Source organism: Eurypyga helias, unplaced genomic scaffold (genome assembly GCF_000690775.1).
Source record: "Eurypyga helias isolate BGI_N326 unplaced genomic scaffold, ASM69077v1 scaffold44378, whole genome shotgun sequence".
Lineage (NCBI taxonomy): Eukaryota > Metazoa > Chordata > Aves > Eurypygiformes > Eurypygidae > Eurypyga > Eurypyga helias.
This window is the reverse complement of record NW_010265825.1, coordinates 90,167-116,133: the sequence shown is the minus strand read 5'-3', so window position 1 is coordinate 116,133 and position 25,967 is coordinate 90,167. Positions and strand designations below refer to the sequence as shown.

At 37.8% G+C, this 25,967-nt stretch overlaps 1 protein-coding gene across 3 annotated transcripts in view; it reads left to right on the top strand.

The window, feature by feature from the left end:
* The window catches only part of MAP3K7 (mitogen-activated protein kinase kinase kinase 7), a 29,823-nt gene extending 6,625 nt beyond the window's left edge, over positions 1-23,198 (top strand). Inside the window, exons 5-12 of one of the 3 annotated variants that reach the window (XM_010156870.1) lie at positions 456-607; positions 1,240-1,399; positions 4,093-4,173; positions 10,919-10,986; positions 16,816-16,924; positions 19,647-19,708; positions 20,262-20,377; positions 22,359-23,198. In XM_010156870.1, the coding sequence (XP_010155172.1) occupies positions 456-607; positions 1,240-1,399; positions 4,093-4,173; positions 10,919-10,986; positions 16,816-16,924; positions 19,647-19,708; positions 20,262-20,377; positions 22,359-22,539 (929 nt within the window). In that variant the 3' untranslated portion in view covers positions 22,540-23,198. Of the gene's footprint in view, positions 1-455; positions 608-1,239; positions 1,400-4,059; positions 4,174-10,675; positions 10,711-10,918; positions 10,987-16,815; positions 16,925-19,646; positions 19,709-20,261; positions 20,378-22,358 lie in introns of those variants that run through there. The other 2 variants (XM_010156871.1, XM_010156872.1) reach the window with 2 other exon arrangements.
* Positions 23,199-25,967: the final 2,769 nt, after the last annotated feature.

Sequence of the window (25,967 nt, the reverse complement as noted above, 5' to 3'; positions counted from 1 at the left end):
TGTGAATTATATTAAAACATCTTTTCAGCTGTAGCATTGTACAAGCGGTTCTCCACCCCTCAGCACATGATTTTAAGACATGGTTTATCACCTTAAACTGGATGTATCTTGTCTTATTTTTTCAGGGGTTTGTGCTCCTTTGTGGTTAATGGTGGTCTTTCTCATTAATTGTGAATGAGGTTGCTGGTTGTGTTGTTAATATAACATCTACCCCAACAATTTTATAGCACGCTAAAGACAAAATGTCATCTTAGTCCTTGTATGCTGTCTCTTCACTCCTTTTACTTCTTACATTTATGGATCTGTTAGAATCTCACAGCTTGCCTTTCATTAAAACTTTTCAAAAAAGTTGCTTTAAAGCCAAATGAGGCTTATGACAATGCTTAGGTGAAGAGATGCACTTTAGTATTTTTAATGTGAATTCCCAAATATTTATCTTTGTTATTGATTTCTAGGTTCATTCATGGACATCACTTCTACAAACACAAGTAACAAGAGTGATGCTAACATGGAACCCAGTGACTTCCAAGGAGCTTCTACCAATGACACTATTAAACGTTTAGAGTCAAAATTGGCGCAGCAAATGAAGAATACAGCCAAGCAGCCGGTAAGCCAGTGGGTGCAATTTTGAACCATAATGAAATGGACAAAAGTGTTGTAATTGCTACAAAACGTTAGTGTTTTCTTTCAAAAATAGTACAGGATAGAAGGCAGTTAGTTACAGGAAAGGATCATGAAAAGGGATGGAAAAATATTGGATGATTCCAAAAAGGTAAACTGGAAGGAAGGCTGTAGTAATGAAATATCAAAAATAATTCATTTTACTTAAAGGAATTCATTAGGTTCAAAAAGAACTTGTATTTGTAAATCACTGCCTTAACTTAGAACCCAAATATTAGTATGACATGAAGGGATTAAGCATTTATGTGAATTTTGGAAATACTATGTTTTATTTCAAGTAGGATGAAATAATACCAAGATTCTCTTGTGGCAATAGTGGCCTAATTCTACTCAATTTTTATTTGTGTAAAGTTAGATTCTTTTGACAGTTGCAGGTGTTTGGTTCCTGTGTGCCAATAACAGCTAAATTATTACCAGTTTTTTAGGATATAAATTTAAAATCCTCTCACTTTTAAAATGCACATTATAGAAATACATTTTAACCTACATGCTGAGCATATCATGGAGGGTCTTCTGCAGAAATTTTTTTTATTCTTAAAACTGTGACTGTTGTAACAGGGTGATCCTGGCCGCTTGAGTTTACCCCCATCTCGTGGGAGCAGTGTGGAGAGCTTGTCAGACGTTCGCGCGCGACCACAGTCAGCCCTTGTTTCAGGAGAAGCCAAAAGGATGAGTGCTGACATGTCTGAAATAGAAGCAAGAATAGCTTCCATCACAGGTAAAATTAAAGGATGTTTGGGGGATAGACTGAGGAACTGGAAGGAAGGAAAAGATGAAGGAAGAAGTAAAATATGCATAATCTTACAGAAGGTTTATGCCGTTAACTGTAGGAAAAGACTTTAACTTTTCATGTAGTCTTCATTACCCTTTATTAATTGTGGGGGGAAATGGCTTTGTTCACAGTTGCACGCTCAACGAGGTTGAGTATTTTAATTGGGTACTTCTAAGGTTGCAGAATAAATTACTTCCGTTGAATCAGAGTTTTACTTCCCTAGAAAATCATTGAGACTTCTATGCCAAATGCCTAACTTCATCCTTTACATCTGAAATAGTGTTACTCCGTCTCTGCTAGCATAATTATTTCTAAAATAACATTTCCCTCAAGGTTATTCCTATCATATTGTGAAATTAAGAGATGGGTTTAAAGTTCAGCATGTTCCCAAATAAGTCTTTGATAGATTTCAGAACGAGAAATGTAGTTAATTTTATACATCAGATAAACAGGGCATTGGGTTTAAAAAAAAAAAAAGGCTCCAGGAGTTTTGCCAGTTTGCTTCAGGTAGCTCCAAACTGTTGTGTCTAAACACTGAATTCTTGAGTGAATTTGAATTTATGTGTAAGTATCAGTACATAATTTTATGATGAAAGCAGTCTTCATTCTTCTCAGAAAAGCAAATTAATAAAAGTGTGTATACTTGGCAAACACTTTCTTGTCTCTTTTGTTCATCAAAGATGCTGTTTGTTAATCTGTGCAAACTTTAGCTTTTAAGTTTCATATGTGAAACTTTGTTTTGTTATGGTGTGTAACCACAGATTTAAATAATCAGACAAAATTACTTTGATTAGTCCAGGGTTATTTAGCTGTTACAGTATTTTTCTACCAATCTGAAAATTAGGGTAATCATGTAACTGTAGTTAATAAGGGAATATGTGTCCTATTATGGCTTTCTTGTGCACCATGACTACTTCATTTTTGTTCTTCATTGTTTTATGATTATTCCAGGATCTTGTTTTACTAAATACTGAAGATACTAGTGAAATAATACTCATCTTGCCCTAAACGTTTTTGGTTTTCTTTGGGTTTTTTTACTTTTATGTTCTTATTTAAAAGTCTTATTCCCAGACTTGTCTTTTGTATTGTCAGTCTTTGACTGGATCATTGTGTAGCACATCTCACCCCGAGTATCTCTAAAGGTTTCCTAACACAGAAGGCAGCTGTATACTTACCTGATAATAACAACATGCTGGGTTTATTTTAAACTATGTCAGGACTCACTTTGGTCACTGACACTCTGAAGCCCATGTAAGTTTCTGACATTAGTGGAGATAACTCTGGCCATTCTTTGTGTGAGTTTTTAATTTTCCTGGTTTGTCTTCCTTAAGTATATTGCTTTGAACAATGATTATTATTTCAGATTATTCTAAGGAGGGTGGTGGTTTTTTTTATTTTGGTTTTGTTACGACTGTAGGGTTTCTTTTTTCTTCAAACAAAACTATATATTGAAGATAGTAGTTATTTTTTCAAGAAATCACTTCAGGCAGTAGTGGACTAATAGAAATGAGGTCAAACCCGTCTGACCATAACTTTTTAAAAAAAGAGCTGAAATAGCACTGTGTTGGTTTTGCTTTGGTTTTTGTTTTATTTTGGTGTGTGGGGTTTGTTTGGTTTTTTTTTTTTCTTGTTAACTGTGTGGCAGAAATAATACGCTGTGAACTTGAAAGAAAAAGTGTGACTGAGTGAAAATTGGGCTGTTAAGAGTAAATCAGGTCAAGAATTATTTAATCTTCTTGTTCCATCTATTGCTAGAATAAGAGCAAATCACCTAATGCACATCACCATTACTTATGAAGTTTGAGATGGATATTGCTATAGTGTTCTACCTTTGGGAGATGTATTTAGACTTTTCTTTAAATACAAACCACTTACCTCGACCTACACAAGTAGTAAAATAAAAGATGTCTGATTAGGTTTTATTCCAAAGGATATAATGTTTCTTGAACATCATTCAAAAATTAAAAGGTTGGCAGTTTGCAAAACAAAAAATCGTCACTGATAGGACAAAAGACTGGAAGGCAGGAGTGATTGTCTAATGTAGGAAGATGCCCTAGCTGAACCTGCCTTGGCAGGGGCGTTGGACTAGGTGATCTCCAGAGGTCCCTTCCAACCCTGACCATTCTGTGATTCTGTAAGCATATTTTTTTCAGAGACAGATGAGATAAATAGCCTTCAAAAGTAGGTGATTTAAAGAAATAAAAGTACCCAACTATTAATTTTGCTCATAAAATAGCTTGTACCCAACACTAAAGAGAATTTTATACAAGTTCAGGTGACCAGTAATTTATTCTGAATGTACAGCTGATCTGAAAAAATTTAATTTGCTCTCTGAATAATTACATTTGGTTTTCCCTTCCTTGTTGCCATGCTGCTTTCTGTGTTTGACTTTTGTGTTGCTAACTATAACTAATTACACGGTGTTGTAATGACAGCTAGTTCTGCATTGTTTGCTTTTTAACAGTTGCTTTACTCTGTGTAAGCATGAGTGGAAGGCAATGCAGTTTATTCTGCATGACACATTTTTGCATGAACTGTAGTTAACCAAGTTTATGAAAAATGCAATATTAGGATTTTAATAATTTTGCTATTGCCATTTTAGTGTTTTGCATGTGTATTGTATATGTGTATTTTTTCAGCCTATTCCAAGCCTAAACGAGGCCATCGTAAAACTGCTTCATTTGGCAACATTCTGGATGTCCCTGAGATCATCATACCAGGTATCGCAGCCCAGGTGAACGGGTCAATTGGTTAAGATGCCGGAATAATGATCAGACTGCTAAAAATACTTCTTGCTCCAGTGGCTGTAAGACAGAAGTAGAAGTCATCCTAATAATTTTTTTCGTGATATTTCTGATCATGTAAAGAGGAGCATGATATTTCAGTACAAACTCATCTTTATCAGTACAGGATTTGATCATCTAGGTCAAATTTACTTTTCCTGAGAGAGGATTCGCTCCGCCCCCCCCTTTATGATCTTGATGTTGAGTCATCTTATAGAGCAAAACTGTATAGGCAGTCTTAATTACAGTACCTTATTTGGTGAAAATGAACTTAAGTTGAAAAATACCTGTCTAGGTGTAATTATCTTGCCCTGGCCTTTGTTGTGTTTGAGCACCCATTTTTAATCTAATCAAATATTGCTAGAACAGAATACTTAAATGCCTTATGTACAGAACTTCAAATCCATATGATACTTGTGATTAAAAAAAAAATAACGCTTAATCTATGTAATTCTTATATTTGACTACACTTTGCTAGAGCTAAAATGTGTCTGCATGAGTTACTTCTGTTGTGTTTAATTTAATGCAAACTAAAACTACTGGGAGTCTTCTTACAGGAAGAAAAGCAGTATAATCAGGCACCATAGCTGAGTTGACTTGAACAAGTGATTCTCATCTATCCAAAGTCTGCATTTAGTTACCATCATATCTTTTTATTTTCCCATTCCTTTTTCTTTTTTTTTGCATTCGAAGTGGATTTCTCTTTTTCATTACATATGGCTCAAAGCCTAAAAATAAGTATAATCAGTGCCAAACTCTGATAGGTACACTATTTGCAGCATGCAAGTCACTTCAAAATGATTTGTCAGAGGCAGGAGATGCAAGTAATAGTATCTACTGCTAATCCAGAGAGCTGTTAAAAACTGTGGACCCCCTATGCTAAATTTGTGTCGTCTGAGGAAGTTGCCTTGTAAATCCTGAGATTGTTTGGTATTTTAAAGTTGAATGCAAAAAATAGTTCTGTACAAAGCTTTCATTCAAATAACTTTATTGAAGTTTACATGCAAAAATAGAGGGTCAGCGTCAAACAGTAGATTCCAAACAGCAGATTCCAAACAGCAGCACTGTCCATGGAAAGAAAACCTATTCGGCATCGAGACTAACAAATCAGCAAAAAGATTTGCTTAGAGTGGCTTTTCACTGCAATTGTCACATGGTCCTGGCCTGCCATGATAGAAAGGAACTGTGGAGACAGCAAGGAGAGAGAAAGCGATCTGTCAAATTTTGCAGAATCAGCACATGTTGGGAGCCTGATAAATAAGCTCCTGAAGCTCACTGGGTAGCTCTTTTCTGTGCAGACCACATGAGGCTTCCAAGAAACCTTAAAACTTCTAGAGAATAATTAAAAAGGCAGTTATGCAAAATGTCATATTGTTTTCCCAAAATAGTTCACATCATTCTGCTGAGTTTACTTATTTAGGCAAAGGAAGTCAGATTTTCTTTACCTGGGCTGTTTTAATTGTATTTAACAGGATGAGAATTCTAAGGTGAATCTGGAATGGGTGCAGGAGAAGTAACAACTTGTAGTAATGACCAAAGATATAGGGTTGGAGCAAGCATATGAATTAATTTTTTCAAAGATTACTCTTAGGGTATTCAAGTCTTAAATGATGGATTATGACATTCACTGTTAATGCTTTATCACAAGCAGCTATTAATAAAGAGGAGGGTTAGACTCTCACATCAGGCAAGTTACATTGTGACTGGGGGTAAAAAGATAGAAATAGGGTAAAACCAGGGTCATATGCTAGCCACAATTTCTTTTAATAAGATGAGAGGTCATTAGTGGAAATGACTGTAAAGGACCATAGCAGATGCAGGCAGAGTAATGCCCAGTAGTATAAGCCACTAATGTGAGGCAGTTGTGAAAAACTGTGTGAAATCTTAGGGGTCATTTCCAAAGGTGTATTTCCAGGCAAGAGAAGAAAGCACTAATGCTATTTTACAGGCCCTTGCTCAGGAATTCAACATACTATTCTGGGCAGCTGTATAAAAGAAATACACGTGCAGTCCAAGTAGCAAGGAGAGCTACTAGGATGGTATGGAGAGTGTAAAGAAGAATCTGAAAGCATGGGGGTTTTTAGCCCACACAATGAAAGCTGAGAAATTAATAATTTTTTTTTATAGATTTATCTGCAGCTAAAGGCTGGGAAGAGAGAACTACTTTAGCTAAAAGACAGTATTGGCACTATGGAAAAAAATGTGTAAATTGTCTGCAAGTAAGTCTGGGCTGCATATTAAGTTTTCTGGTTGTCGGAACAGCTTTCCTGTAACAATCACAGGGCCAGAAATGAGATTAATCATTATGTGACAGGGATGTGATCATCTGCCCAGTAAACCAATTATATTTATCTGTATAACACTTAAAGCAGTTATTCAAAAGTACTTTGCCCAGTTATTCTTTTAAAGACAATACAACATAGGCTATTTCTCACCTTTTTCCTTTCCTTACTGTCCCAGCACAAGGCTTTCAGTCCCAGCCTCTTAATACACTTTTCCCCTTCTAGTTATACTTCCAAGATCTCCAAATTGACACCTCCATCTCGATCCCATGCCATCACGTTGCTTAGCACTTCTGCCACATACCCAGTTCCTCCAAACTTCCCTGGGCACGTCCGTCCATGGGATGTGCAGCCCGTCTCTGTCCTAAGGGCAGCCGGAGTGCCGCCCCAGCCTGTGCTGCTGCCTGAGGTTCTGCTGAGCACATGGTAAAGCAGCTGCTTCCCAGAGAGGGGGGGGCACCACGCCGGCACGTTAGCGTGAGTCAGCTGCTTTGGGGCAGGGCTATTTTAGAAGTATGAGTACTACATCTGCTATCCCTGGCGGGGTTTCGTAATGTGTTGCCTCGGCTGCTTTTCATCCATGAACTTACTGTGCTACCGAGGTTGTAAAATACAAATTTTTATCAGTTGAAGGTAAAATGTTAGCAGAAGTGGAAGCTTCTAATAATAATTCTAAGCAAATAATATATATTTGCTCTTCTTTCTAAGTAGGTTTAAATAAGGATAAAAAGACCTTTCTTTCACGTAAGGTGCTATTTTGTGTTATTAGCTTACAAAACTTAGAAACAGAAAAATGGATCAGCTAATTCCTTTTCATAGAATCACAGAATCACCTGTTTTGGTGTAACAACTTGGCAAATGGAGTTTTCGGTGGTGGTATCCTGCAACCAGATAGCCAAGTGAAGTATTGATATTGGTTTTTTTAGTTTATAGTATAGTTATAGTATAGATATCACAAACCAACATTTTATTTTTATATGTATCTGTGAACACCTGAAGAGTCCTACAAGAATTTACAAGGGCCTGTAGTGACAGGACAAGGGGTAACAGGTTTAAATTGAAAGTGGGGAGGTTTAGATTAGATATCAGGAAGAAATTCTTCCTGGAGAGGGTGGTGAGGCACTGGAACAGGTTGCCCAGAGAAGCTGTAGATGCCTCATCCCTGGAAGTGTTCAAGGCCAGGCTGGATGAGGCTTTGAGCAACCTGGTCTAGTGGAAGGTGTCCCTGCCCATGGCAGGGGGGTTGGAAATAGATAAACTTTAAGGTCCCTTCCAACCCCAACCGTTCTGTGATTCTGTGAAAAATAAAACCCCTAGTAAGTGCAAAAGGTTTATGTAGCTTTATGTCTAAAGAAATAAACACAAATCTAAGTGTAGTTTGTAATATGATCAAGAAAAATAACACCACCACCTTTTCAATACAAACCAGTCAGGCAGCATGTAGCAAACGTACCTTCAAGTATAGCCTTTTCTTCACTGGCAACATGACACATCTCATGCATATAGCATGCATGCATTTGGCTTTGCTGTTTTATCATCTGAAACTGGCAAGAGTGTTAAGGTTTTTATAGCACTGACACTGCATAAATGATTACTTAGTGTAGACACATTTTTTTGAGTGTCTCCAGAAAGTGGGTAGGAATAGATGCTTTAGGTCTGTCAAGTTTCCTTGTAGTTTTAAAACCAGTATAAGCCAGCAATACCACCCTTATCTCCCCATATCACCTCATTCATTAATTCAGATCAGTGTTTTAACTTCTTTAAAATGTCTTGTAGCACTGTTACATTCACTGATCATCCTGTAATGTGAAGGAGGTTTGGGTGTTACTGGAAGAGACAGTACTGTGCACAAATAAAGTGTAAGAAGAGCCGCAAGTGTCTACTAAAGGGCAGGCAGAAGAGTTCATAGCTAGTCTGGATATTTGGGGATGTGATCAAAAGTCGTAATAAGTTGTATAATTTGTTTTTGCTGGAGTATGTGAGGCAGCATACGATGGAAGTTTCCTGTACCTTTTGAATTTAATTTCCGAAACTGAACAACAGTATGTGAAATTGGGGTGGTTTTTTTTGAGACCAGGAATTGTTTCTGATATTTGATTTTTAATCTTGAAATCATGTAAACCACTGAAATCCTGACATAGTGCATCAAGCTACTGGATATTAACTACTGTGCATTTACAGAAATCTTAGTTTTTATAATGAGAAAAAAATAGTTTTAAATTAACGTAGAGGTAAGAACAAGATCAAAACTATGAGAGGGAAGCATAAAGGAGCAGCAGTGGTCATTTCAAACAGATTATATGTTGTATACTATATTTTTCAATTGAAATTTGTCTTGAATCTGGAGCAAGAAGTATTTGTTGATTCGTAGTCTGTTTCTGCTTTGTCTAAGCTATTTGCCAGATGTCTGCAGTAGTTACACTAATTAAAATGGCATTGCCTAGTAGAGCTTGCTCTTCCCTCATGCTACTAACTTGAATATACTTCATTTAAAGGTGTTCATTTATTACAGTGCAGTAGTTTTGACCCCCCTCTCCCCTCCCAAGGCATTTTCTTTTTTTTTTTTTCTTGCACCCCACCCTGATTATTTTAACATTTTGGCAGCCATGTTCTAATATTTCAGCAACACATGTGCCAGGTTCTTTAAATTCACAAATGTTGCTAATCTGAAATGAGAATTTCAGGTATTTTTGCAAGCCTATTTCAGCTGAGCTAATTTTAGAATGTGGTGTTGAATGAAACATGAACATAATTTTGTATCCGTTGTGGGTGAATTGCCCATATCTTGAATATTGGGATGATCTGTGGCAGCCAGATAAAGTATCCACAGTACAGAATTCTATTAAATGTATAATCTTGTTTGTTAAATGATTAGGTATTGAAAAGGTTCACTGCAAACGAACAAGTTCAGAAATTTTGATGTAGATTTGTCATTCACACGATCTCTAATATCGAAGTATTAAACATAATACAGCCATTGTTGGTTAGGTAAGTAAATACTTTCCCTGAATTTCAGAAGTAAAAGATCAAGACCACAGAAAGGTTGCAATTCAGATTCATGTGTAGTCAGAGAAAAGAGTATATTCCCGTTCTAGAATCCTTCTTGATTTTCTTACATGCTTGTTTCTCATAGTACTCTCTGTAAATTTTAGACTATAGAATGTCATGACAAACTGGTAAAGTGACACTGAGAATTTTGAATTGCTGTTTTGTGGTAATGTCTTCCGACGTGTAACAGTACCTATGTTTAAATTTTTAAAGTATGATGCCATTAAACGTGTTGATTAATATTAAATAGCCGTACATTTTTGTTGTAACTGCTGCAAATCAGAACACCTGTCGAGATAGGCCGTGGACTCATGGAAATGTTGCAGAATGACAAGTATCTAAAAGGTTAAAAATACGATGCCTGTTGGAGGGCTTTGAGTGAGCTGGGTTGGCTGCTGCGTGCAGGGTCGCTGGGCAGGGGGCTTGCCACGGCTGTAGTACGTGTTTCGGATGCTCCTCTCGAGTAGAAGAGTTACATAATGCAGAGCTAAGACCAAGAATTTTGAGCATTGTCAGCTGTTCCTCGGGGCGTTTTGGTGTTTCCTTTTGGACAGCTGACCTGCACTCAAGAGACAATGTAAACAATCACCGTAATAAAAATCAAAGTAGCCAGGGCGATTCCATTGCATAATCTCCTTTTATTTTTAAGGAGACTTCGTTTCCTGGAAATGCCTTTGATTGCGAGTCACTGTTAAAATTTAAACTGTTGTATGTAGCTGTCACTGGTGGATAATTGCAAACAGGTGGAAGGAGAAGAGGAAAAGATTACAGCATTGTGCTCAGTAGGTTGGTGGTGAGATGTGATTCAGCTGAGCGGTTCCCTTTTCACACTTCTGGGAGAATGAGAATAGGACATAGTTCGTTCATCTGAAGGAGACCAAGACCAGAAGGAAGGGCTTTCGCTACTTAATTTTCCTGAGGGGAGCAGCCCGCGGGCAGAAGTCCTCGCTTTGTTCCTTGAGCATGCCAAAGAGCAACAGGTTAAAGCTGGCAGCCTGTTATCTTTGCGGTCTGGCTTTTAGAAATCCCCATAACGTAACGCACTTGAAATAGATGTCGTCATCAGCTCCTGCCCCAAGCACTAAGCCTGATCAAATACATGTGACAGAAGATGGTGGAGTAGGGTGCAGCAGCTATTCATGTGGTAGGAGTGGTTATTGTATTAGGGTATACTTTTTGTTGACAGGCCAGCATGTTTTGAGTTAAAATTTTGCAGCTGTCTCTCTCTTCCCCTCTCTCACTTTCTCTCTGTGGATTTGTACAAATTCCAAGCTCCTCTGCAACAGTCGCACCCTTCTTATTTTGTTCTGAATAGATTTCACTGGTTTGTTTTTGTTTTGTTTTTTCCCCAGCAGGAAACGGACAGCAGAGGCGCAGATCCATTCAAGATCTTAGTGTTGCTGGAACAGAGTCTAGTCAGGTAACATCTTTCTCATCTCTTTATCTTTCGGTAAAGTCAACACCAAAACTGTACAGGGAAACTTGGTCTGGAAATCTTCACCTTTGATGCTTTTGTAGAAATGATGCGGAGGCTTGGCAGATCGTAGTGGCATTTGTATTTAAATTAAACTCCACGAGGGTAGGTAATCTGTGGATGAGCTCTGGACGAGAAGTGCTTTATGTATAGCTCATGCAGCATTTATCACTTCTATGTACACACAGTTTTTGTGTACTGTTTAATTAGGCTGAGGGCAGCTGTTGTGTAGGAAAGTCCTTTTACCTCTCCATACGTAGAAAACAATTGTAATTACTACATATGGTCGTCTGCAGTTATACATATATTAGATTCACTTTCTGCGTGAAAATAAAGCGCACTTTGCATCAGTTTTGTAAATGTACCTATTATCAATCTCTGAACCTTGAATAGTAATTTCAAGTAGTATTTCCCCATTTCTTGTGAAAGGCTTACAGAAGGTTGCTAAGTTGTGGGTTTTTTTTTTTTTAATACTCTCTCAGTAAATTATCTTATAGCTTTTTATCTGTTATCGTAAGTGCCATGGTAACAGCCACAGTGGTATGCTACATAAAAAATTAAATTAATCTAAGAATGTGTTAAAATGAGAAATGTACAGCTAATGCTTCATTCAGATGTGTTTATTTTGTGGTTTTAATTGCTTCGTTGTCTGTTCCAGTAATTCACAAAGGCTATCTGGTCATTAGTGTGGATTGCCAAGTTTGAGATCCCTACTATTATTTAGATGGAGGAAAATGGAGCTTAGCATGTTCATCAGGTTAATCAGGTTTCCATATTAAACAACCAACTGCAATAATCTAAAATAGGTATTAATTTTTGGGGTGTGTAGTTACAAGGGAGAGCAACATGTGATCCTTCTTTAATTCTGTGGAGTGTGACAAGCCACAGAAACCTCATCAATCCCCCAGGTGTTAATTATTAGCAGAATTTACTCTGTACAACTATCAGAAATTAATAGAATGACCCTGGAATACATTTTAATATCTTCAGAGAAGGCATGTTTGGTAGAAAGAAATGAATCTGCAAAATTTATTAAAGAAATAGATTAGCTTCTTCAGTTAGTTGTACAACTAAAATTATGCAAGACATGGAAAAAAGATAAAGTAACAGTATACCAAATTGCACTGATTGATGTATGCAAATATTTTATTATAGCTTTTTGATTGTTAAGTCTTTCATTCTGTTCATTTTAATCAGTGGTTAATATTTGAAAGCATAGAATTTCGGCATTTTCTTCATATGTTAATAACTACTACCAAAACCTTTCTTTGAAAGCTGCCCTGCTGCTTGTATGGATGTTCTAGCTAAACTGACCTTGTGACCAGTGGGATACAGAAAAGTTGTTTGTTTACCTCACCAATTTCTGATGTCTGTAGCAGGGCCAGAATTTTACTTTCCTGCTTCTGATAGTGTACATACTGGAAATCTAAGTGGAAGAATTACGATTATCTGTGCCTATCTTGCATTTTTTTTGAAAGGTTATGATGAAATCTGGAAAACGTAGTATTTTAACACGTGTGAAAAATGCACTTTGGAAGACATTTTTGTACTGTCCATATAAACATATATGAATAATGAATTTTCATCCCCTTTTTGTGTCAGAAGAGATAGAAAACTCTGCTGAAAGCAATGCTAACTTTTGACATACATAAGTTTGTATATCTCTTTAAAAAATCAATTGGAAAACAACAAAAGAACGCAAGCACAGTGTAATGATGGCAGAAGACTTAAGATTACTCTTTATGGCTTTCTATAGCTCTGGACCTCACTGCCTTGTTTTTTTAATCAAAAATCTTGAACTGCAATCCATATAAGCAATCTTCTAGCCAAAGCAGAAAAAAACATCTGTGAGTAGCGTAGCTCTGGTCAGTTGATCGTATCTCCCCATATGCACCATACCATATATAGGTGACCCTTTCTGATGTGAGAATCCCCTTCCCCCTCCCTCTCTCATTGCAAACACCCTTCTTCCCCGCATTCCATTCTCTTACACCCACCCTGCGGCGCAGCCTGATTCACCGAGCTGCCATGGCACTGTGTGCCTCTGCTCCTGCACCCAACCTCTGTACGCCCCTGTCCCGCTCAGAACTGAAGGATTGCCATGGTGACCCTTTTCTCTTTTTTCTTTAACTATTCCACTGCTGCGCTAAAGCTGATCAGAAATATTTTTATTTAATGTGTTTTTCCTGAAAATTGCCCCTGTGTCAATAGAAAATTACTCTGTTAGAACTGTATTTTTTGAATCAGGAAGGTCTTTCCAATTCGGAATGGAATTTTTATTAAGGTGGGGTGGAAACACTGGGCATGATAATAACAAATATACCAAAGTTTGGAGTGCTTACCTGAAAGGGTAGTCCAAGACTTATGTCTCCCTGCTTAACTTCTGGTCTGTTTTCATCTTGACCCTCCTGTATGCTTTACATTTACTCTTTCTGTGTACCGCTAGAAGATTGTTTGTTTTTTTTTTACTGCAGTTTGTATGGTTGATGATTACTGTTTTTATTGTTTTGAGAGCCTTAAGGCATTTTCCAGTGTTGCTCTTACTGTTATCAACAGCAGACAGTAACAGTGCTTTGCAGATGATTTTACTACACAGCTGGCCCTTTTACATCAACAGTTTAGATTGGAAAATACACCAAAGGTTTTCAGTCGTTGGTTCAGTTGTTGGAAGGGCTCAGCGTTGAGAACATGTGGAAGTCCTGTTTTTCACAGATTTCCTTGGGGCTTGGTCGCCTTAGACTGGTCCTTACTCCAAGTGACATGAGCAGCACTTCTACAACCCTCTCTGTACAGTCAAATGCTACATTTCCATTTGTTTCCATTCATATACTGTTATGCTCTGTTCATTTTTTCCACATAAATGTGTTTTGCGCTGAATTGGTTCTTCTGCTTTTCCATTTCCCTCTACACGCATTTTAAAATGTTGGTTTGTGCCGCTGTCCATCACTGCTGCCCTTACCTAAACACCTTTGTAACACAGACACAGATGTGCAGACTCTGAACTGCCATAAAAGCTTCTGTGGCCTTGAAGGATTGCAGCAAGCCTGCTATGCACACTGGATAGTCTCTTGAAGAATTTGATATTTTATACAGATAGACTGAGAAATGTACTTGGCATAATCACTCAAGAACTGCAGGTTGTGATCAGGTCTGTCTGTTGCTGGGTCATGTTCGTACATCATCTTTCACTGTGCTATCCTAATATCAAAACTACCTCTTTTTAAACTTTTTTTATAACTGTTTCTGGGCCTTAGTAACTCTTACAGTTTACTTTGAAGTGGGGTGGGAGTAATATATATGCTCAGAGGGCTGGAGCACCTCTCCTATGGGCACAGGCTAAGAGAGTTGGGCTTGTTCAGCCTGGAGAAGAGAAGGCTCCGGGGAGACCTTAAAGCACCTTCCAGTACCTGAAGGGGCTACAAGGAAGCTGGGGGGGACTTTTTACAAGAGCCTGTAGTGACAGGACAAGGGCTAATGGGTTTAAGGCCATTTAAGGGTGGTGAGGCACTGGGTGAGGTTGCCCAGAGAAGCTGTGGATGCCCCATCCCTGGAAGTGTTCAAGGCCAGGCTGGATGTGGCTTTGAGCAACCTGGTCTAGTGGAAGGTGTCCCTGCCCATGGCAGGGGGGTTGGAAATAGATAAACTTTAAGGTCCCTTCCAACCCAAACCATTCTGTGATTCTGTGTACTGTATTGAACCGTTGAGAAGGAAGGTCAGAATGTAGGTGCTCACATGCATGCAGACCAAGTGTGATAATCTGTGGGATCTGATATCATACACATGAATCATTCGGTCTGTGAGATTGTGAAACTGGTCACAGATAAGCATTTTTTTTCCCTTTTCACAGGGAGATAAAGACCACAGATGAGGAGAAAGGGCCGGTAATACTGATTGCTTTAAACTGTGTTGCCCATTTAATTTAAACTTGAGGGGGGATTATTCCTCTGAGCACATCAGCTTTTCAAGAGTGCAAGTCCTTGAGAAATGGAAACTCAGAAGCTAACAGTGCCATGTGGGTTTGGCCACCTGGCAGAGATGATTTGAGAGTAACCAGTTAACAAATCTGTTGAGCATTCTGAGATACTGGAGGAAGCAAGGATGAAAGGGTACCTGTGAAAGTGTAGTAGAAACTGACTGCTGAGGACAGTCACTGGCTTTAGGCCTCCTGGACGCCTTAAACATCTTGCTGAACACATGCTTAAGCACTGTAATCTAACAGGTGATCAGTTCTGGGAACTTCCCTTGGGCTTTGCAATGCTTTTTAGGTGTTCTTCAGGTACGAATCCTTCATTTCTATCTCTAGTGCTTTTGTCTAAATAAAGTTACCACAGAAATGGTGGGTTTTCTTTGTTTTAATCCACCAACAAACAAAAAAAAAATCTGGTGCAGCAAGCAAGCCACTACAGCACAGTTTGCCAAGTTACTGTAGCTAGAGTACTTCTCAGGTGTCCTTTGCTATCAACTGTAGACACTGAACAAATCTCCATTTGCCTGAAGACGCTGTTAAAAACACTTGCTCTGTCTTCTAAGCTTTCCCATCAGTGGCATGTGTTTGTTGTTCCTGTCCGAGGATATTGACAGTAAGCGGTAGGCTAGGCAACTTAAACCTTCCTCGGTGTCAACAAAGACTCCAATACAAAAGGTTTTCAGCATACCTGATGCCATTATCCTAATAGTATCATCCCACTGGATTATTTCTGCAACAGTTTATTGCCCTGTTCCTGGCTACAAACATGAAACATTAAATGGATAATAAAAATGAAACTACTCCTGTTCATGCTGCTCCCAGCGACTCTGTCGAAGAAGGAATACAGGGCTAATGGATAAATTATTAGTCATAAATTAGAGTCATAAAAAAATACACTTACCAGGTAATGGGTATTTGGGTACTTCTTCTGAAAAATAAAGACATTTAATTAATCATTCCGTGATAAATACAACATATTGAAAATAGTTGTATTTTAACAGCATTTCCTCGTTTTATGTCATTTTTTCCTGCAAAACCTGCTGGGGTTTATAGTCTGAAGTCCTTTACTGTGTTAATTTTATGTCAGTGAGAGGGTAGATTAAATAGGGGAATATATATTGCCAAAATAATTCTGGAAAAGCAGCTTAGTACAATAATGCAGTCTGCATTATATTTTTGCGCTTTGGTAAACAAAAGGATTGGAAGAGTCAAGCTCTTCCTACAGAATTTTGTTTTACAGAATGAGAGGATGTCCTCATTTTCTAATCGCTTTGCTTTAATTGATCCTTTCTGATTAACCACTTTGTATGTTTTCTGAAGATGAGTCACGTAACCTCTGAGCTAACACAGAAACCGTAAGAAAACTGCAGGTTAATGCACTGCTGTCTGGAAAAGTTACTAAGCACTATTCCTGTAGTGGGATGTCGTTCCATGCATTGATTAAACACTGGAAACAAACTTCATTTCTTCCTGGTGTTGTGGAGCTGTTAGATTTCGCTGGATGGTGGCTTGAAAACTACTAGGTATAGTGTTGTGCTTCTTATATAAAGATCTTGAATACATTGTTCAACATGGCTTTTTATTATGCTGAATAGCCCAATTACATCTATTTCTTTTCGTAATAGGCAAGATGGGATAGAAATGGGGATGCAGTTATCCCTGTGATGCATGTAAGGTTTTTCAGACTATCAGACTATACATTCTTCACATGTATTATTCTTTTTAATACTGTTTTTTTTTGAAACGAACCCTGCGAAACACCTCCTGTTAACTTTTTTTTGTTGTCTTGTTTCCTTTTATCATTTCAGGAGAGTAGAAACAGCAGTAGATCATCTAGTCCTAGTGTGAGAATGATCACTACCTCGGGACCAACCTCTGAAAAGCCAACTCGTAATCCATGGACACCTGATGATGCAGGTAATCCTTGGTTCATTAGTTAACTTACTGCCTGTGAAATTGTAAATTGTTTATGTGATGGTGGTGTGGGGGGTGTGCCTAGATGTTAACAAAATTAAGCAGTGAAAGTCACAGCCCATTTTAGTTCTGCTAAAATCACTACATTACTGCTTTTTTTTGCACACTGGCTTTAAGGACCTTTTTATATAGATTATAGTAAGTTACATGAACTTGTAAGCATTTTGCTTGTAATAAAGTATGTAGTGGCACTACTTAATGCAGATATCAGCACCAGTTTTTGACTGTAGTGTGGTTCTGGGGAGTAGGGGAACAGACACCTTAGAGCATTTTAGTCGTGTGCATTTGTGTTAAGAATCACTGCTGACTTCTGGAATGAAGTGCTATGTAGGTGAGTATCAGCTGGAATACGTTAATTCTATTTTTTTAGCTGTGTCGTAATTTTGCTTCTGCAGAATGTACATGTGCATATAATCTTAATGTTTTTAAACAAACATAAGTGTGTCTGCAGAAGTGTTGTAAATAGTTGTAGCATCAATGTTCTTTTGTTATGATTAACAGTGAACATAATTTCATAGTAGAATTCAATTGTAAAAGTCACAATGCACTCCGTTATGAAAAGAACCAGTACTGGACTGCATATGAGAATGAATCCCCACAAATTCCTTTTAGAATATAAACAATTACATTTTTGTTACCAAAATGCACATACTTAAGATAAAACTTAGTCTCAAGCTGGTACCTCATAGTGCCTCAAATTCTGAAATCTTTTTCTTGTGATCCATTTCATCTTTGGCTGATCAGACTCATTCTTTTCCTGTAACCAGCTGCAAAATGGAAACTCACATGTGGACTTGCACAAGCATGCATATATATATATGCACACTTGTATTTTACCAAATATAAGGTGATTTTCTATGTAAGATGTGTACTTTTTTCCCCCCTGTTTTACAAGGAGGAAGGCAACACACTCTTGTATTTTTGCCTCTGTGCTTTCTTCTTTTTGTCTGTTGTCACTTTGCCTGATCACCCTCTGTACCTTCTCACTCGTGATTCCCCAAAGCCCTTGCCGCTGCCACAGCCCACCCCGTGCCCTCTGTGTAGCACGGGTCCTGAGATGCTTTAGGCAGTGAGCACTTAGGGGAATTGCTGCCTCACACGGAAGCAAGCTCTTAGCCGATTAATGGTTCATTGGCAACTGAAGTTACTGGTTGTGTGCCAGTGCAAAGGCAGTTTGTCCCACGTCTTTGGCCTTAAATTCAGCACAGCACTAGAGCTAAAAGTCAGGTCCCTTTCCTGGCTCACAGAAATCCCTCACCTTACATTCAGGTAAATACAGTAGGTACCACTTGTAACTTTTTTTTTTCTTGTCACGTTTATGCAGTCCATGAACAAGTAATTGTTTGAAATTCGAAAGAGAGAAGTAGTATTATTTTTTTTTTAAAAGAGGGTACATTTTTTTAAGTTAATGAGGCAAAAGGATAAAATGAGGATGCAGCCAAATGTGGTTAATTTCAGGAAAAGTTACAGTTCTGTGACACAGTGCTGAAAATGCTCAGGGATGTAATCTGAAGTATTTTGCATGTATTGACGTGTTTGAACATTGCAATAATTCCTTTGCTGTAGCAGTATTCCATATATGGCAATAGTAGGGAAGGACTTTTTATATTGTTCTCATAAGATACTGTGGTGATTAAGTCTCTGGTTTTAGGGTTGTTTTCTTTCTTTTTTTTTTTACCACCTTCCAGTTTCCTTACAAGCATACACTTAACCACTTTTTCTCCATTCCCACTCTCTTATTTCTGTTTCCTTTTGAAGCTGCTCTTGGAGATAGCATAGTCTTTGAGGGCAACACCTTAGTTTCTCTACCACGACTACTCTGTGGCAGGTGCTTTTGGGGTATGGGTAAGCAGCCCCTTTTTTTTCCCACCTACCCTCCTCCATATAATCCTCTAGTAGCAATAATGCAGCTATAAAAACAGTAGTTTCTCCATGTGTCTTTACTTCTATGTCTCTTAAAGCTTAACAGTAAATTTGTGATCCCCAGATTGTGGGCTACCAAAAGATAGGATCTGTAAGAGTTCAGAAACATGTTAAATCTGGAATGAAAGCACTAGAGAAATCCAGAGTAACTGCAGTGTAAGCAGAGGGCAGCCAGGCCCAGGAGATAGATTGGTTATTGGGTTGCTTGCTACCCACAAAGTATCTGTACAGAGCAAAGAAGATGCCCTAGAGCATGTTGTGAGGAAGATGCAGACCTCACTGGGAGTAGGTTTCAAAACTGAGCAGGAGGTTGTGCTTATTTTATTTTGGCAGAGCTGGTTTGCACAGCTTCTAATTTTAAAATCATTAGATGCATGGGCGGGCTGGCTGATCCTTCATAAACAAGAATGAAATGGCAATTTTTTTATAAATAGAGAATGTGATTGCAAACTGTACAAAAATAGTATTTTAAAAGTTGTATGCTGTTACATGGCTTTTAGAAGTGTAGGATGATAACCCTAATCTTTATTTCTTCGTGGTGTGATAGACCATACTTTTGAAGTTCTTAACTTTATCAGAAAAACAAAATGATCCATCTGCCTTGGGATTGGAACGCTGCTATTTCCATTTGCCTTTCCACATTCAGACTGTATTGTGAAATAATTTAGTATTCTTGGTTTTGTCCTATAAGAATAGAATTAACTCTGAAAATACATTAAAATTCTCTTGGTGTTTGTTACAGAGACCAATGGGTCAGATAACTCCATCCCAATGGCATATCTTACATTAGATCATCAGTTACAGGTAATAAACATGTGTTTTATTAGATACTTCATCTTGCATTTCTTTCTAACGTGTGAGTTTGGGGCTGCAAAATACAGTGTCGCATATTTACCTGTGTTTATATTCTGTCTAAGTTCTGACCAAGGCTAAAAAAATATATTAAGTAATCTGAGATTGGCTGACTGAGATTTGATCAAGCTATTAAAAACAAGTCTTGAGAAACACGATCCTTAAAACCAAATATAAGCTGAGCTTGACTGTCAAAATAAGACATTATTTGCTTGAGTGTTACTGAGTTAAATTGTTGTATTCACTTTATTTGTTGCGTGGGGGATTAAACACTACTTTGAGTTTTTATTCCTTGTGACAAAGAGCGTAGCAGATTAATAACTGCAGATTTGAGGTTTGAGTCAACTTTGACATCAATGCAGTAACATTTTACAGGGCATGGTTTAACGGTTATTTTTAAAACCCTACAGTTTTTTAAAAGACATTATAAATACACAGCAGAGACATTCTACCGCACTATTTACTGAGATATCATTAGTTTTTAACATGTCTGATTTATTTTCAGCCTCTAGCACCCTGCCCAAACTCCAAAGAATCTATGGCTGTGTTTGAACAGCACTGCAAAATGGCACAGGAATATATGAAAGTTCAGACAGAAATTGCATTGCTGTTGCAGAGGAAGTAAGTGAAACGTGTTGCACCTTTTCTGTTCTTCTGTATGTTTCTTTTACCCTGTCTGTTATCTGTGAAAATTATTTTTGCCCTTATGAAGTAACATTTTACAGGGCATAATTGTTTTCCAGCCTTAATCTCAGAAATACTGTGGTGCTCACCACAGGTGAGAGATTCAGAGCAGATAATTGAAAGTTTTAATTGACATCAAGACTCTTCTGAACAAGTGCTATGCTAGAAGTGTGTAGAACATTTGTGTATGTAACATGGTGATGTTTGTTTGTATCGCCTCAAGTGAAAGACCTGGATTTATGAGGAACCCTGGAATTTTATTTCACACACTGTCCAGTAAAAGATTTTAAATTATAATATGTAGATAATCATTTGGATAATGCATTCTAGAATTCTGAGTAATATCTCAGTTACTCATTTTGCAGTTAATGTACATCTTACGTAGCTGACTTTGTCAGTCACAGCATTGTCTTATTGGTCTTACTAACACACATCTTGTATTTTCCTACCAAGGACTTACAATCTAATACTTAAAAGCCATTATGTACCTTCTTATCCTTCTACATTGTAGGTCTTTCCACTTACACCATATACATGTATAAGGGAAAAAGCGGAATGTATTGTTGGATTAGGGCTAAAGTTACTGTTGATTCTGGAGCAGCTCTGCTATGGGGACAGGCTGAGAGAGGTGGGCTTGTTCAGCCTGGAGAAGAGAAGGCTCCAGGGAGACCTTATTGCACCTTCCAGTACCTGAAGGGGCTACAAGGAAGCTGGGGGGGACTTTTTACAAGGGCCTGTAGTGACAGGACAAGGGGTAACGGGTTTAAACTGAAAGTGGGGAGGGTTAGATTGGATATCAGGAAGAAGTTCACGGAGAGGGTGGTGAGGCACTGGAACAGGTTGCCCAGAGAAGCTGTGGATGCCCCATCCCTGGAAGTGTTCAAGACCAGGCTGGATGAGGCTTTGAGCAACCTGGTCTAGTGGAAGGTGTCCCTGCTGTCCCTAAGGGTCAGTAAATTATATAAAAATGTGTTTCTGTTTCAAAACTCTTAATTCTGCAGCTTTAGATTCCTACTTTAGCTTTTTTTCTATAAAGTTTCTCCCAAACTGTTTTTTGTTAGTCAGAACATTTTGGCCCATAGGTGCCAAAATTAAAAAAACAAGAGTGTTGCAACTGATTCATTTAATGCTGGTTAATGTATTTATTAGTTCAACCTTTATAGAATAATTAGGTCGCCTTTAACTGTAATTACAAACCATATGGCAACAATTAATTAAAATGAACTGTCTCCTCTACTATTTTGTTGCTAAAATATTTCTGGCAGCCTGCCTTCTTGTCACCTCATAGATAGTAAAACAAACTGCTACATCGGTTTTGCAGGGTAACTTATAGCAAGTTTATCAGTGTGTTTGTTCCTCTAAAATTGTTGTTAAAAAACATACTGAACACTTATGGCATAAATTAAGTGAAATGACAGTTACAGAAATAATTTGCTTGGTTCTGCTTTTCCACTGCCTTGAGAAGTTCAAGTCCAAATAGAAAACAGCACTTCACTAAAAAGTTACCAAAATTATTGCAATTTTGCCTTCTAAGTTGCCTTTTGAGTTTCTAAATGTACATATTGTGAAGCAAAATTAGAGTTGAATATATTTGTGGAATTCTGTGTGGATCCTTCGATGTTTTACTGTGACCTGTAGAAGGAGGTCTGAAAGCCATTATATAAGGGACAATTTTAGAGATTGAGGCTATGACTTGCAGCTGTTTTAAGGTTTAAATGTGGATTTGATTTGGAAGAGAATTTTTCTCCAGACTACAGTAAAAAGTAAGTTTCTTTTGTCAACTTTTTTTTTTTTTCTGACAAAATATCGCCAGTTCAGACAGGTAATCAAATACTGGTTTGAAGCATAACAATGTCATCTGCACACAAACAGAGGTAGATTATAAATGACAATTACTACTTTTTTTTTTTTTTCCCAGACAAGAACTAATAGCAGAACTGGACCAGGATGAAAAAGACCAGCAAAACACATCCCGTCTGGTACAAGAACATAAAAAGCTGTTAGATGAAAACAAAAGTCTTTCAACTTACTATCAGCAATGCAAAAAACAATTAGAGGTCATCAGAAATCAGCAACAGAAGCGGCCAGGCACATCATGATTTCCTGGGACCTTTCAAATGAAAAATATGCACAGAAAAGACTGATTATTATTTTTTTTTTAATTGTTATTATTATCTCTTATTATGACAACTCATGAGTGTTAGCTTCTTGGTGTGATCTGTATTTGTCTGCTACACTTAAGATCATTTAATTTTTTTTCTTATGGTGGACATCCAGTTCAACAGGTTAATCGAATAAGGTGAGAAAACTGACTTGAATTAACCAACAGCCCTCAGTGTAGAGCAAGAACAGTGGCTGTGTGCATGCTCCTTGTGTGAAGGCTAGCCTAACAAATGTTCAGGTGGTGGCTGCTGAATTGTAAGATCTTGGTTTTAGTTTTTGGTGTTACCTCGATATGAGCAAAACAACAACTTTCCTGTTTAAGAATGGTTTTGTTCCAGTGTCTCATCTCAGACTATTACTATGACAATTACTTTCGGGACTTAAACATGCACCAAGCCACAGAGGTCGTGCTGGCCAGCCGGAGTAATTCATGATGCATTAGCGATGCCTCTTACTTGTAGGCATAGTGTATTTTTTCCACATGCAAAATGGTAGGCAAACTGATGCCAGCATCCTTGGTTCAGTGCTTGATAGCCCTGCATTTTGACTAATACATTTCTTGTAATCTTGCATTCATAAAATATTTGAAGTAAAAGGCTGTATTTTCTTTACTTTCTTGGGGGGAATGGCATGCAGCTTCATGTAGTTACTGGGCACAAGTTACAAAGGTGATTTCACTGGGCAAAGTAGGTCCCTTCTATAAAAGAGGGAAAGAATCAAAAATGTGCAAAAGTGTGTTTTAAACCTATAAATCTTGTTGTCCCTGTAACATCTTCAGAAGGAAATTCAGAAAGCAAATTAATACTGAATTTTAAATGTTCCCTTCATACCATTTCTTGGATTATTTTTTCCTTCTTACCATTTATTTGCTGAAAAGCATTTGCCATAAATGTAAATAAGTTTGGTTTGGGTAGGGAGAGGAGGGTTTGGGGAAATTAATTTCTTTTTAAATAGCAAATTATGAAATGGAGTTGAGTTGCAAATAGAGGAAGCTATTAACAAAATGAGGGAAATGGCTTAGATCTCCATCAGGAATCTCAGTTATTCCACTCATTTGAACATCGTTCAAAGGAAGTCCATCACAGAATTCCTGCCTTCTTTGTGACTGAAGAATTGCACTTAATGAACTCAAGCAGAATATGTAATGATTGACGTCATTATTTACCATTATTACATGGGAGAAAATAACCACTTGTTTGCATCGTAGATTGATTATTTGTATTATGAATTAATTTTTAACTGGTGCAAAAATAAGGCACTTCTAGCTATAACAAGAAATTATTCCTTACATAAGCTCTTGGCGTACTCAGTTGTGGGCAGGGTTTTAATAATGCTCTTTTGCAAAAGGAAAGTGGAAAATTGAAGTTTAACTGCTGAGCCTTCAAAATATTAAAGAAGCGATCTTAAATTTGACTTACATTTATTTCAAATTAATAACTACTCATAAGAGACTATGAGCAGAACTGGGAAAAACATTAAGGGTGAGAACCTCACGGTATTTTCTCTTCCCCTTCCGGCCTACCTGGTAACAAACATTAGTGCTATTGGGCTGATCTGTGAACAGCAAAATAACAAACAGCTTCCTGAACAGTGTCATCCTGTCTTGAAAATAAACCTCTGGTTGGCAAACCTTTGCAATTTAGAAACCCTTCCGTCATTTTATTTAAATAAAGGAAGGGTTATCATTCCCAAAACCTTAGCAGATAATTTGATTAGTTAGCTGAAACTGATATTGGGATCAGCTTAAGGGCACACATATTTATAGCAAAATGTAATTGGCAGAGAAAATAACTGTAGTATTAGGAATAGCACAAATTATCCAGAGCATTGCTGTCCACGTACATCTGTCCGTCTACCAAAATGGACACACTTGGCGATCAGCAGCTTGCTAACATATGCCGAAGCATGAAGTAGAGCAACATAAATACTGATGCTCAACTTTGGGTGCATGTTTGATAATGACAAACACAAAATCATTTCCCAGGACAGTTTTTACCGTTTGTCTTGTCATAAAAGAGGTACGCTTCAGGTAAATCAGTATTGTGTATGAAAAGTCACTTTATGGCCAGGTTTGAATAGTGAAAGAGAATGCAATGCTAACTTAATGGTACATAATACAAAAGTCTGTTCTGACAGTTGCTTCTGACTTTTGTTTACATTGAAAAGGGTTTCATTGTAAAATAAGTACTGTGCTTCGTGCACTGTTGAACTTGGCTCCATTCAATAGTTAGGTTGTGTTACTCCTGCACCTCACAGTGGGAGTTTGGAGTTTGACCTTCTGCCTTCAAGTTGTCCCTTTCTTAACTCCACCAAAACTTTAATAGGCATTTGCCCAGATTTCTCCGTGTTCTGTGTGGTGAAATCTGTGTATCGTTTTAAAAAAAAAAAAAAATCTGTAAGGTTAGGATATAGAGGTTTGGGCTAAGAAGAGTTTAACAGCTTAACTTTCAGTGACTTTTATTATTTTTGTAAGGCTCTTGTTTTAAAGTTGTTTACAAATGTGCTTTTATTTTTCTGTTAAACTATCTGGAGCATTCAGGAAATTTTTTTCATGTATTCTCTTGTCCAATTAAAGCTGTTCCTCTAATAATGGAGGTGAAACATCTAGTTTTGCCTGGACGCTGCCTTCTCAGAAAAGGTGACAGGCTCTGCTTTTTGTTACAGTACGTATTCTGTAAGATACTGTGTAATTGAAAGTATGCTTCTGTACACTGTGCAGTTCTGCCAAAAATGCGTTTTTTAAGCTTTTTTGGAGTTTTTTCTGATGAGAAGCTGAAGATTGTAATTCAAAACTTGTACATAAAATGGTGAATGATTTCATATGATTCAGAAATGAGCGGTGTGGCTTTCTGCTACAGGGTTTTATTGCATTGTCAGGAATCTAATTAATAAAAGCTGAGAGACTTCCACAAACATGTAGTAATGCCCCAGCACTTGCCAGGGCATCCTTGATCTCCAGTGGAATCCCACACGGGGTGGGGGATAATCATCACGCAGTTGTTGCCACCGCTGAAAGAAAATTCTTCTGCTATTAGCTCTTCCCTTCCTGTGTGCAGAAGTAGGGTGTAGGGCAAATTGGCCTGCTCATAAATGAACATCAAGATATTTTAAGAATGCCACGTCTTCCGTATGTATGTTCCATGAACAGATAGGCACTCATCTTTCATTGTTAGCTTGGGCAGACTCCATTCCCTGAAACTTTGTTATTTTGTTCATCATGGATTTTACTGCATAAGAGTTTCCATTGCCGTACCACAGCAGACAATCCCATCACTGTTTCCTTGCCTGTGAAGAACACAAAAATCTTGCTTCAGATCTGCTCTGGGCTGCTTGGAACAACTCAGCCGTTTCAGGTGTCCTCCTG